The following is a 14,965-nucleotide window of genomic DNA, read 5'->3' as shown; positions in this document are numbered from 1 at the left end:
CTATTTCTGATCTTTATCAATCATCTCTCTGACTCTCTGGAAAATCACCTTTATTTATTTGCTGATGACAACACCCTCTGCCATGACATCTTTCATCCTTCACACAAGCAGGCTGCAGCCTCTTTTCTCTCATCAGACCTTGAAAAAAGAATCATAAACTGGTGAAACACATATGTCTTTCAATCTTGACAAATCTCACACTCTCACCATCTCTTTCAGAATGAACCATATGGCAAACCCGACTATCTACTCTCTTCACAATACTCTTGAGGAAGTTCAGTCATTCAAACTGTTAGGTCTCATTATCAGCTATAATCTTTCTTGAGCAAACCACATTTCAATGTTGGCCTCCAAAGCCAGTCACCAACTAGGCATCCTCCATCGTACAATGTCCTTCCTTGGCACACATGGACTCCTATCCACCGACAAGGCTTTCATCCACAGCACGATTGTGTACTACGCTCCCCTCTGAGCTGTATCCCCTGCCTCACATCTTGACCTGTTTGACACCGTGGAAATCAAGGCCTTTAAAATATCATTGGAATCTCCCATGATAAAGCTGAGTCTATCGGCGAATCATTTCGCCATTGAAGAGAGGTTGGTGGTTTCTGTTTTCTACCACTTCCTTTCTGGTCTTACACCCTCTGGTCCTTCTGTGCTTTATCTCCCCAGGTATCTGCAGGGGTCACACGGTCCACAATCAACCCCCTTCTCATGAAACTACCTAAATCCAGGATCACTGCTCAGCTCCACTCATTTGTTCCTCTTTTTTCCCAACTGTGGACCCACCTTCCACACTCTCTTGAATCACATTTTTTCCCTTCAGGTATTCAAGACAGCTGTTCACCAACATCTCACATCGTCACCAATCCAAAAACATGTGATCTTTTCGACCTTCGTTAACCCCACCTCATCGCAATCTCTCGTCCTTCCAAATTTTAAGATTTCCCTCCTTGGAGTTTCCTTATGTCGCCATCGTGTCCACCCCATGCTTCTTCTCCCGCCTGCCATTCCTCCCCACTTCCATTGCTTCTACAATTCTCCTTCTATTTTGGTGACATGTAACTAACTCCATTTTATATGAACAACAAACAACTCAAGGACAAAAAAACATTGATTCCGATATAACAAGCAATTGCTCCATTGTGAATTGCAGGTTTACAAGAAATATCTAATTTACAGAATTTCAACACCTCTTTTCATTTACCTGTCTCATTGGAGAATTGCCCTTGTGGGCAAGCAATGCAATCATGACAACATAATGGCTCTCCTTTCCGGGCAGCCTTGCGTGTTCCAGGTTGGCAGGGATCGCTGCACAAAGAGCTCGGAACCTTGAACACAGAATTAATGACAAAGTAAAAAATCAATCAAAAATTATTTTGACTTTCATTGACTCATTTACATATTATTTTAATAACCGGGAGATGCAATATTATTTATCAAATGTAAACAAAATTTTCCTTTAAGAGAAAGAACCTTAAACTTGCCTTTTGTGAACCATCATTCCAAATGATATCACGTGAAAGAAAACTAAGCTGTTGTTCTTGTGGATATGATGAATCAAAAATACCAACACCATTAAAATCTAAGGCACTTTCCTTGTTTTTCTGCCAGTTCACAATCTCATATACTGCAGGAGGATCTCCATTTTTATCGAAAAACAGAGTTTCTGTCTTGTCAATGTTGAATGTAACTTTCTTCAAATAGTATAAGAGCTGGAATATTTATGTGGATAATAAATTAAAGGTAATAAATCAACACGAGGAATGTTACATAAATTATTCATATATTTAAATCACGATTTCATCATTATGACACTCAACATAATCAGGGTACCGTAGAAGAGGGTATAATAAATAAATATTACATACATATATTGTATATACATATCAAGTTAGGTGGTTTAATTCAGTTATATTAATGAGCCTAATATGGTCGGTCACAAATAAATGACAAGCAGTATGTTGTCCACATGAGCACACATCAAAGGCGAAATCTAGATCGACATCTCTGCTTTCGTCTACTTGTGACCATATGCTTTAATGTCAGTCTGCAAAGGCTTGAGGACCATATGGATGCCTCCAAGTTTGGAGGTGATGTGTTGGTGTAATTTATGCACATGATGTCATTGGAGTGTCATCCAGTCAGTGTGCTTCTTTAGTTGAACTTGATGTTCCTCGCTGCAAACCTCCTAACTGGTGCTGAGCAGGACAGAGACAATGTGCTTGCATGGCAAAACAGAAGGCAAAGCAAGTGCCTATAACAATTATTTCGGCCTACTTCAACAACATCCACCAGCAAATCATCACCCAAACCTCCAGCAACTCCCTCACAATACGGCGAGTTATTTTGCCATAATACAGTACGATTATGATTGCAACACATATTTTCATGTATATTTAATAATGCTACACCATTTCATACAAAAAACATGTACAAAAAGAAAAGAGCAACAAAGATTGTTTTAGGGTTGTTTTTGGGGAGATTGAAATATATCCTCAATTTCCTCATTCGTTTAAATAATTCCTCCAACACGAGGTAATCCCAGAACGTATCTCCTGCGTTGGAGGAAGTTTTTGTGTGTGTGTGTGTGTGTGTGTGTGTGTGTGTGTGTGTGTGTGTGTGTGTGTGTGTGTGTGTGTGTGTGTGTGTGTGTGTGTGTTTGTTCAGATTTGTGAGGCACACCTTTTGACCCACAGGGCTCAAACTTGCCATGAAGACTGTTCACTCCACCATGATGGTTTTGCACTATAACCTCCCCCCCCCAAAAAAAAAAACACTGATCCCCCTCCCACCACCATGTGTTTGCTTCCATGTACCGGTTACACCCTTTCACCAGTGGGGCTCACTCACACTTGGCATGAAAAGTGTGTACTCCATGAGGATCGTTTTGCACTTTACCCCACCTTCTGCCCCAACTCCCACCCCTATTACACCCATCATCCACTACTGTGTGGCTTTGTTCTAAATCACTGGCCACACCTTTTGACCCATGCTGCTCAAGCTTGCCATGAAGTCTGTTCACTCCCCTTGGTTGATTTTGCACCACAAACACACACTCCAATCCCTACACACACCCACAACTCCTCACACACAGCAAGTGTTTGCTTACCTGTGCCAGGTGCACACATTCACCCATGGGGCTCACTCACACTTAACATGAAGTGTCCATTCCCCCCAGGAGAGTTTCTGCCCCAACCCCCCCCCCCAATTTCCCCCCTACTGTGTGTTTTTTCTGATTTACCAGTCACATATTTTGACATATTGTGCACAAACTTGGTATAAAGAGTGTTCACTATCCCCAGGATGGTTTTGCCCTATGACCTGCTTTTCCAACAATGCCCCCCCACACACACACACACACTCCCTTCTTATCACCCCTACACTCACCCACCGAAATATGTGGTCTAAATAAATCTATATTCTCGACGTAAATCAATATAGATGAGCAGAAAAATTCTATATTTTCACATCATTCAGCCTTGAATAACCCTGCATTTATTTCCAAGATTTATCAAACAATGTGTGCAGTGGAATTGCCGATGTACAATGTTAATGGTGTAATCGACACCGGCATCACAGCCACTTTCATTACTCTCCATCGATGAGTGCAAAAGCCCATTACAATGGCGGGCAATTCCAATCAAATTGTTCTTTCCCATGACGAAAAACAGATCCCAAGGATACAGCCTCAAGATCGTTGGCATAAGTCTCCAAGAGCCCCCATTCACACATGGCCAGCTGTACATTGCAGGTACCAGAGCAGGAAGCCCCAAGGGGCTTTATATACATTGTAATGAAAACAAAACTCACAATATCGTTTACCAAGAAGTCTTCAGTAACACGAATTCAGTTGCATTTTATCCTCTGTCGCCATTGCAGTCACTCATTTTCATTGTGGTACATGGGATAAAAACAATTTCCTACTGTTCACCACAGTTTGACTTTGCTACACTATTTCACAAATGGTTATCCATGTGTTCGTGCATGGTCGGATTCACCGGCCACACCTGATCCACGAGGCTCCAAATTGGCATCAAGTGTGTGCATTCCTCCTTGATGATACTGCACTTTGACACCAACTTTCCCTGCACGTACCAACCCCTTCCACATCCCCCCCCATTCCAACCATTACCTCATCCCTCCCAGGTCAGGTCAGGTATGGGAGCATGCACCAGAGCAGAGTCTCTCTTCAGGACCTCACTGAACACAGACAAAAGTTTCGGCAGGGGCTGCTTGCACCCGATGTTGATCTCTGTAAAACATTTGATTCAGTGAATTGGGATGCCCTCTGGAGGATTATTGGTCTTCATGGGGTGCCAACAAAACTGATCATCTGATGTCTGAACTACACTCTGGTATTGAGAGTGCCATGAGATGTGGTGGCACCTTCTCTAACTTATTTCCAGTTCCCATCGTGTGCTGCCTTTTTGGCTGCTGCTTGCATTACTGGATAAGGGTGTGGCTATGCCGATGATGCTGTGCTCCCATTACCAGTATACTGGTGCTCATTTTGCTGACCTCGGAAGGATGACAGGCTGAGTAAAACCATTGGTGGAAATTCAGTGGACAATGGGGCTCAAACTCCGGACAAGAGGATCCCAAGCCACCACCCTAACCAGTCTACTATTTCCAGTTGTTAATGGAGTTTGTCAGGGGTGTGCACTGACCCCCACACTTTTCAGCACTTATATTGTCTGGATTCTGGGAAGGATGTTGGAGAGATCAAGCTGTGGTGCATTTTTGGGGAATGTCAAGATCTCTGACCTCAATTTCACAAATGATGAAGTCATCTTTGCAGAGACTGTGGATTTCTTTTTGGGGCCCTCAAGTTGCTGAGTGAGGAGTCTGAGTCACTGGGATTACGGGTTTCCTTGGTCAAAATTAAGATCCTGGTTTTGAATGACATTTTGGATGAGGCTATCTTGTCTGTACCTGTTTGTGGCGAGGACGTTGTGGTCACGGAGCGATTCACTTACATTGGCAGTGATATTCATGTATCTGCTGGCTGTGAGCCAGAGGACAATAGACGTCTGGGTCAGGCCAGGGGAGTCATGCATTCATTGGATTATAGGGTGTGTTGTGCTTGTAGCTGTGTGGGAAGATAAATGTCCCAGTCTTCAGGTCCTTAGTGCTTCCAGTCTTGATCTATGGATGTGAAGCTTGGACCTTGACCAGGGATTTGACAAAAAGACTTAATTCATTTGGTACAAGGTCTCTTCGGAGAATCTTTGGCTATTGCTGGTCAGACTTTGTGTCCAATGAGTGATTGCTGAGAGAGATTCAAATGAATTTTGTTACCTGCATTGTCTGTAAACATCAGCTGTGGCTGTATAGACATGTGGCTCATTTTCCTGACACTGATCCTGCTCACCAGATTCTCTCAGTGAGGGAGCCTCGTGAGTGGAGGAGGCCAATAGGCCAACCACGTGCCTCCTCGTTGCAGCAGGATGATCAGCATCTCCAGGAGATGGATGGTCCAAGTATCTCCACGGGGGATGTCCAGACAGAGTCCCCTGGAGTACTGGCACAAAGTGTTTGAAGCGACAATCCCAACCTCCCCCCCCCCCCACCAGCCATATACTCAAATTTCCTGGGTGTAGAATGGGGATTTCAGCTTGTGTTTGTGTGTGTGTGTGTGTGTGTGTGTGTGTGTGTGTGTGTGTGTGTGTGTGTGTGTGTGTGTGTGTGTGTGTGTGTATATATATATATATATATATATATATATATATATATATATATATATATATATATATATATATATATATATATATATATATATATATATATATATATATATATATCAAAGTCACTGAATCAAAACAAACAAATATATATGTATATATATATACAAGAAAACAACATCATGCAAAATCCATTCGCTTTGCAAAGATTGCCATGGATGCATCAAATTGTCCATTTCATTAAGATTTAAAGTGACAATCTCAATCAAAGTTCAGGTCAATTGGATGAAAAAAAAATCAGATTGAAATTAATGATTTTAGACGTTTTTCCTTGAGTTGACCTTTGACCTTTTGACCTCAAATAGTTGGTTTCCCAATTCAGTGACGCAATTTGCAAATCCTGTTCAACTTTCAAGTCAATTGGAAGAACAATGACAATTTTAGAAATTTCACCTCAAGATGACCTTTGACCTCAAAATCAATATTCTTCTCAGTTGAGACTACCTCTCCAACCTGGTAAAGCTTCATGATGATCGGTTTAGAATTGTGACCTGTCGTTGATTGACAAACAAACAGACAGAAAAAATAAAATTGATTGACTAATATACTTGAAAAAGCTTCGATTTTGCAAGTAATGAAGCTATGATAATTTATTGGGATATTTTACATCTTGAATATAAATTCACAATACATTCAAATGATGATTTGCTCTCTTGTTACCTGCCACGATTTAAAGTTTGTAATCATAGCACAAGTACCATTATCTAACGGCCCTTGACCAGGAATACATTGTTGCAAATCGTGCAAGGCATGAGCAACAGCATACATAGCTGTGTATGTTCGGTACTTCACTCTCATGTGGGACATATCAGTGAATTCTGTTTTAAAATTTCTGAGATCTTCAAAACAGTTGCATGTCCGTAGTTTTTTTGTTGAAATACTCCATGAGCAGTTGAAAGTCATTTCCCAGAATTCCAAAAGAAATATATTTTCTGAGCCTTCCACATTGCAGCAATAATTTGGGAATTTTGTTTGTATTCTTGGCCATGTAATATTGTTTTTATTTTCATTTGAATTATGATTATTCACAAAATGATTGGAAATATGTGTTGTTTCTTGTGCCATGTTTTTATTATAAAATGTAAACATCATGTCATGTAAAAACGTCCTGTTGCTGGGAATACCATGCAGTGTCTGGTTATTATTGAATTGCAGTTGTTCTTTCAGGCAACATGTAACATGCTTGTGTTTCCTTGTTATTGTTACATTTGCGACATATGATATGGGCCTTTTGTCATATTGACTTGCCGTTTCAAAATTTGCTCGATTTGCTCGTGTATGTGGATATTTTCTCGATTCATTGACATATTTGCAAAGTGCATTTTGGAAGAATGGCTGAAGCTTGACAAGAAATTCATAAAAGCCTGGGATTGAACCCCTCCGGAGAGCAAAACCAATGGTTCCCTGAAATATGTGAGCGAGTCGTTCAGAGGCGTATGGTTTGAAAGTTGCCCAATCTTCACTTGCAATCCATGTCTTTCCTGTAATATTTGTTTTCCAAAGTTTCTCAACAAAAGGACTAAATCTGCGTTCTCCACTGAAAACAACAATGACTGATACTCTGCTTTTTTCAACAATTTCACCTGCAATAAGAGAAACAGTGTTTTCTTTTTGATTATAAATATTAATACCTTATAAATGTCTCAATAGTTCCAATGGATATCATACAAATTAAAGCTCTATAAACATTTGTCAAATAAGGTTGCAGACAATAAAGTAATTGTCGCTATGTAATGCATGTTACAGGAGACCAAAATGACATTGCATTTACATCCCCACACGATGACAATTAATCAGTCTGGTGAGAAGCTGCAAAACTCCAAAGTTGTTGCTTTGCAAATGGTTTGCTTGCGTCAGAATCCGGACACGAATGCACCAGTGTGGAGAAGGTGTCAACATCCTGGATGAGATCTAATCCCCGTTTTTAGTTAACCTGTGCTTGCGAAGCAAAAAGCATGGTTAAGCAATCGGTGACATACGTCTATGCCTGCATTTTGTTTAATAGCGTACATTAAAAACCTTTCACCATCGGAAATTAAAACTTTACCACATGTTACATGACCAATGGATATCATGCATACTGAGCAAACATCAAATCTTTTCAAAGTATAATTTGTATACATTCACATCAGGGAGTCTCGATCGATGCAATTACAAATTTGCCACCAGAAGAGTTGGCTCAGAGTTGCAAAAAGTCCTTCTCAAGACTGTGTGGCACAAGTATTCCATGAATGCCATCCTGTTAGTAAGAGTAATTAACTCACTTCAACCCCCTAGAGAAGATCAGATAAGAGATAATAAGTTAATTTTGGCAAACGTGTAAAAAAAAAAAATGTCTTCGTGTTGGAAAAACATTCAATTACAATAAATCACACTCTTCAGCAAAGTTAACTAATAATGCATCAGATCATAAAACTGAATTTAAAATAAACTCAAAGCTATACTAACAATATAACAATCCCTCAATATGCAATATCATAAGCAAAATAAAATGTCAAAAAGTTGCCAAAATTGAAATGATAGAATCCCTCATATTCACCCTCCTCTTCTCCCAAATGACCAAAAAAAAAAAAAACCGAGCCTACTCTCACATAACCATACTCTTGATAAACATGATGAGCATAAATAGACCATTAAAAACCAGCCATAAATTGTAACAAAACTTCAAATGAACAAGTGACAAAGACATAAAAAGTCATAGCCCCGTTGTTTTAGTAATTTTGCTGTATGGAGTTAAAGAGCTGCCAATTTTTATGTTCAAATAAAATGGCCACGAGTCGACCATCTTGGATCTGTTCTTGAAAAAAATGAGGTGCATAAGCGAACCACCATTTGTTATCAGTGAGGCAAGTTGGAACAATATCAATAAATGCTTGTCCGAGAAATGGTTTAGGATGTGTTCAACATCAGGTTTTTTTTAAACTAAAATGGCCACCAGTCTACAAGTCGGCCATATTTGATCAGATTGCAAAAGAAAGAATAGACGCAAGTGTATGCTATTATCTTCTGTGTTTGTGTCAAGTGTGAAGAAAATCGGACTACGCATATCAGAGAAATGGTTGGGGACACATTTAAGTAACAAAATGGCCACCAGTCGGCAAACTTGGATCTAATCTCAAAAAAAAAATGACATGCATATGTAAGCCAACATTCTTTGTCTGTGTACCATGTTTGACCAACAACAGTCAATGCTTATCTGAGATATGGTTGAGGATATGTTCAACATCTGTTTTTTTTACAACTAAAATGGCTTCCAATCAGCCATTTTGGATCTGATTTCTTAAAAAAAGCAAAGCACACACAAAATCCATCATACAATATCTGTGTGTCAAGTTCATTCCCCCCAGGAAGTTGTACGCTATTATCTACCCAACACTATCTACTCAGGCCCAACCCAGACAAATGAGATATGGTGAGGATATGTTCAACATCTGTTTTTTTTACAACTAAAATGGCTTCCAATCAGCCGTTTTGGATCTGATTTCTTAAAAAAGCAAAGTACACACAAAATCCATCATACAATATCTGTGTGTCAAGTTCAAACAACATCGGTAAATAGGTGAGGACGTGTTCAACTTTTGGTTTTTACAACTAAAATGGCCGCAAGTCGGCCATCTTGGATCTGATCTTGGAAAAAAAAAACTTATGTGCATAAGCATGCCATCTTTCATTATTATTTTGCCAAATTCGAACATCAGTAAATGCTTATCTGAGAGATGGTTGAGGACGTGTTCAACTGCTATGATTTTTCTGGCATGATCTTTCCTGGGAAAGCCACATTTCCAACCTGGCCTGCAAAGTCAGTCAGGGAATCCTCCACCGTGAAAAGTTCTTACTCGGCCCACCTGAGCACGTGACCACATACAAAGCTTTCATCTGCAGCCTGATGGCGTACTGCTCGATCCTTTCGGCTGGTGCTCCTCCCTCTCACTTTTCTTGGCTTCACGCCCTAGAAACAAAGGCATTTAGGATCATTGGTATCCCCCGCAATTAGGCTGAGTCTGGTGGTGGTCTTTCTGTCTTCTACCATCTCGTCTCCAGTTTCACATCCACCCCCCCCCCCCCCGCTCTGTCAGCAATATGTCCCACCATATTTCTGCAGGGTGCTCAAGGTCCGCAAACAACCCCCTTCTGGTAAAACTATGAAAATCACGAATCACTAATCACATTCCCTCTTTTATTCCTCTTTTTCCCAGCCTTTGGATTAAACTCCCACACTCTTCAATCCCACTCAACCCCCCCAGGCCTTCGAAGCAACGGTTCCCTACCACCTCTTGTCTTCCCCCATCAAAAACCTTGATCTTTTCCACCCCAATAACCCACCCCAAACCCACGTCTTTCAAATTCCCCGATTTACTTCCTGAAAGCCCATGTAATGTCCATCTTCTATACCCCATGTTCCCCGCCACATCCCTCTCCCTTCCACAGATCTCCTGATGTCTCTGTTCCCCACTGTTTCATCCTTCCCTCTCCCACCCCTCATGTCTCATGCTCCCTTTGCTGTGTGTTGTATGTTAGCTCTCATATGAGCCTCGACAATGTTTTTTTTTTCTTTTGTGTACATTAAGTTTATTTATACAAATAAAATTGCAGCCAGTCGGTCATCTTGGATCTGATCTCGAAAAAAAAGTGACATGCATTTGTGCACCATAATTTCTTGTCTTTCTTCCAAGTAGGAATGAAATTGGTCCATAATGTCCAAGATATGGTGGCAGACACACGCATGCATGGACAGACATGAAAATGGAGAACAAATCCATAACCCACCATTTTGGACTTAGTCCAATGGGGGCTAAACACCCCTACCCCTCTCCCTGTCCTGAGAATTCAGCAACAACCAAACAATCCAAACAGTAGCAGCACATCATTAAAAATATCAACAGAAAAACTGCTGTTTAAGTGGAAATGGAGATGGACAGGGCAATAACTGTCAGAGGAAAAAAAAACTATTCCTACAGCGATTTGTCTGACACCAGTCACCTGTATCACCTTCAAGATGGCAAAAGCTGAAGCAGGACATTGGCAGGATGAGAAGTATCAGAGACTATCTTCCGTGATCTATTCACAGTAAGCTTTGTGTGAATTGAAGCTGAAAAGGGCAACTCACATCCAGTAATCCTACAGCAGGGCACAGAACCCTCTGGATCCAAAGGATCTGGTCATATAATTGGCATTGGATCTGCTGATGGTCATTTCATTGGCAAAATTAATTGAGAAGAGGTGACAGCATGCACCCTTGTGGAGCACCAGTATTCAAGTCAATAGACTTGGACAACTCATTGTTTAATTTTGCTGTTTGTGATTGTTTAAGGAAAAAATCCAAAAGCAAATTCAGGGGGCAAGGCTAAGGAGTTGGATTTTATTTTAAAAAAGGTTCTCAGGGCCGATAGTATTAAAAGCAGAACTAAAAATCAATAAAAACAATATGAGCATAAACAATTTGAAAATTCAAGATACTGAAGAACAGAATGAAGAACTGAGGCAACAGCATCATCAACCGAACAATTTTCCTGATAGGCAACTAAAAAGGATCAAGCCTACAGGTGGTGATCGACTTTGGGTGTTTGAGAAACAAACGCTCAAACACCTTCATCCCCAATGTGGATCGAGCCATGGGTCTACAATTGTTGAGCATTGTCATCTTTGATTTCTTGAAGGCAGGACTAACAATAGAAGATTCAAAACAAAGATGCACTATGGACTTTTGCAAAGTGCAGGTCTGGTATGGGAGCATATGCTGGAGCAGTGTTTAGTTGCGAACACTTTCCGCTGTACTCCAGCGGCCTCCACATGGCCATCCCACAGGCATATGCCTGGCCCATCCCCATCTCCTTGAGATGCCGATCAATTTGCTGCAACCACGAGGGACGTGGTCGTCCATTGACCTCCTCCACTCCTATGAGGCTCCCTCGCTGAGAGAATCTGGTGAGCAGGATTAGCATCAGGAAAACGAGCCACATGTTCATACAGCCACAACTGGTGCTCACAGACTATGCAGGTAATAAATCTCATTTGAGTCTCTTTCAGCAACAGCTCATTGGACACAAAGTCTGACCAGCGATAGCCAAGGATTCTCTGAAGAGACTTGGTACCAAAGGAATTAAGTCTCCTTCTTAGATCCCTGGTCAGATTCCGAATCTGACATCAGTAGAGCAAGACGAGAAGCACCAAGGACCTTAAGACTGGGACTTTCATCCTCTTGCACAGGCTCCGAAAGCACCACACCCCATGATCCATTGAATCCATGACTCCTCAGGCCCAACCCAGACATCTATTGACTTCTGGCTCAGAGCCAGCAGAGACATGAATATCACTGCCAAGGTAAGTGAGTCTCTCCTTGACATCAGTATCCTCACCACCAAGAGGTACAGACAAGATAGCAGCATCTGAGATGTCAATGAAAGCCTGGAGCTTCATTTTGACCCAGAAAACCCATAACCCAGCGGCTCCAACTTCTCATTCAGCACATCAAGGGACCCCAAAGGGATATCAGGAGTCGCCGCAAAGATGAATGCATTTTATGAGAAATCAACATCAGAGATCTTGACATTCCCAAGTGTTGCACTGCAGCTTGGTCTCTCCGACATCCTCCCCATAATCCAGTCCAATAAAGCCCTGAAAAGTGTGGGGGAAATAACAAATGATTTCGTCATTACATCTCACAGCACTTTCAGTACCAGAGTATAGTTCAGACATCAGATTGATCAGTTTTGGTGGCACCCCAAGAAGACCAAGAATGCTCCAGAGGTTAATCCCAATTCACTGAATCAAACGCTTGCCAGAGATCAACATGGGCTGCAAGCAGCCCCTGCTACAAATCTCGTCTGCTTTCAGTGAGGATCTGAAGGGCAAGTATAGAGGTAATCGTTTTCATCTTTGATGTGAAGCCTGACTGCTCTGGGCACTAGTGCTCAAGCAGATGGTGGCAAAACTTATCAATAATTATCCAAGCAAAGACCTTGCCTGGCACTGAGAGCAGCGTCACCCCTCTGTAGTTGTTGCAGTCCTGGCGATCACCCTTCCCTTTCCAGAGAAGGACAACAAGGCCACTCTTCCAGTCAGTTGGAATGATGCCTGATTTCCAGCTTGAGCATAGAACTGCATGTAATGACATGAGTGCAGCATTTACACAGCCGTGAGAAGCTCAGAATGGATGCTACAGTTTCCAGGAGCTTTACCCCATTTCAACCGGTTCACCGCATCCTGCATTTCCACAAATGAAGGTGGATCACAGTTGATTGGAGGGTCAGCAATATGTTGTTTGCCAAACCGCAATCACAACCCAGAATGGAGGAAAATAACAATTCACATATCAAAAAAAGGGAGAATATTACATCATGAGAACCATTATGAACATCAAAATGCAGAGATCTCTCACCCGCTAGAATATAATCAAACAGAGACAACTAGAGGGGAGCACTCGGTTGAGTGCAAAACCTCCGCCGCCAATACTGCAAGGTCACTCAAGTGAACCTGATATCCTATTCATTCAATTTGATGTCAACAGTGCTCACAGAGTTATAGTTTGCAACTTTCCCTTTTACTTTTAACTTTTACATTCTCAATTCATTCGTCATAACGAGATTCCTTGAGACAGAAATTGATTTTACATGGGTATATCCACCTGAAGTTCCAAAATCAGCCGCAATTATAATTTTGGAATGTTATTTTGTTGGAAATCACATATAACATGTAGAAATGCAAAAAAAAAAAACATTTTGTTGAAAAAAAAGTTGAAAATTTGTTTATCTCTCTAACAATTTTTTTTTTTGGGGGGGGGGGGTTAAAACATGTAGAAATGCAAAAAAAAAAAATTCAAATATTTTTTCAAAATGGCCACCATAGCGGCCATATTGGATTTTTGACCAAGTCCAAAATCTAACGGCATGATCCTTGGACCATACCTAATCCCCCCACCAAGTTTTGTCGAAATCCGTCGAGGCGTTTTTCCGTAATACTGTTCACAAACAAACAAACAAACAAACAGAATGGGGTGAAAACAGTAACCTCAGATCTTCGATGGCGGAGGTTAATAATGTTTTCTTACTCACTCGACGCTGACTCTGTGGAGGATTAAAACAAGAAAATATAACAGATATTGTCATGATGTGACAGGCCCCTGGAGGATCGTCAAATAAACCTCCTCATCAAATCGTGCAGTTTGTCAGATATAATGGCACAATGGCACAGACAAAGCTCCAAACGAAATTCTGCCAAACTGGGTAATTTTCAACCTCAGCTCTGCCTATCTTCACACTTTAATTATGAAAATCATCTGTGCAAATCGGCAGTGCAAAATGGCTCGTCTCCAAGGGAGAATTTGAATCATATATATAAAATCATTATAATGACCATTCATGCACCATTTTTGCTTTGGAAACAATGGTTTGGGGAGGAATGGTGTGGAGACAACCCCCACCGACCCCCTTTCCTCCCGACCCCTTCCCCTCTCTCCCACACCCTTTCCTCCCTCTCCCCCCTCTCTCTATATGTCCATGATCTATCATTTACATTGAGCATCAAGCAATGACTCATCCACACACCATATTTAACATCTTTCATAGAACTCAACACTTGGCAGGAGTTTGAAACTCCAAAATGCTGGACTCTTAATGAATTACATCATCAACTACAAAAATAATTTAATTTAATTTATTTTGGAGCTCTTTGAAGTTTATTATGAAACGTTATTTTTATAGAACATTGCTAAATGTAGGGAGGTTTTTTGTTTTTCGTACAGTGTTGCACTGCAACCTTTGTTCAGAGCCTTTTGTTGTAGGCTACTGTTATTAACAACGGTGACATCGTTTGTTCAAATTGTGATATTCCTCATACTCTGTCACAGAGCGTTGGTGCCACCGGAGCAGCTTCCTGAGCAAGGGTTGTACTCGATGGTTTTCCATTGCCTACGCAGCAGTAGTTCGGGAGGGAATTGGCCACGTTACCGCTGCTAGCTCGGACACCGTGTGTATCTTTAACTGTTTCACTGCAGAATTTTTGCAATATGCAATACGAAAATATAGTATTTTTTTCAGGCATACTGAATAAATCGTCTGTATTATTTATAAGGCAACCATGGGAGACAACCATCAGAACAAACAATTTAATCGGAAAAAAACAATACACATTGTTGAACGATGATGCTGGCCATGATCATAGCCAAAATCACTCAAATAGTTCATGTCCACCAACTAATGTCGGTAAATGAGATGCCTAGAGTA

At 41.1% G+C, this 14,965-nt stretch overlaps 1 protein-coding gene across 2 annotated transcripts in view; it reads right to left on the bottom strand.

Moving 5' to 3' along the window:
- LOC147035835 (uncharacterized) overlaps positions 1–14,965 on the bottom strand; it is a 47,570-nt gene that overhangs the window by 19,454 nt on the left and 13,151 nt on the right. For both annotated transcript variants that reach the window (XR_015049630.1, XM_085847708.1), the window contains one exon: positions 1,208–1,331. Coding sequence is in view for 1 of the 2 variants with exons in the window: in XM_085847708.1 (XP_085703834.1) it covers positions 1,208–1,331 (124 nt within the window). In the remaining variant the exon portion in view is untranslated. The remainder of the gene's footprint in view (positions 1–1,207; positions 1,332–14,965) is intronic.

The sequence above is a fragment of the Eptatretus burgeri genome, chromosome 1, assembly GCF_056783735.1.
Source record: "Eptatretus burgeri isolate ZD-2024b chromosome 1, Ebu_testis_v1, whole genome shotgun sequence".
NCBI lineage: Eukaryota > Metazoa > Chordata > Myxini > Myxiniformes > Myxinidae > Eptatretus > Eptatretus burgeri.
This window is presented reverse-complemented; position numbering and strand designations above follow the sequence as displayed.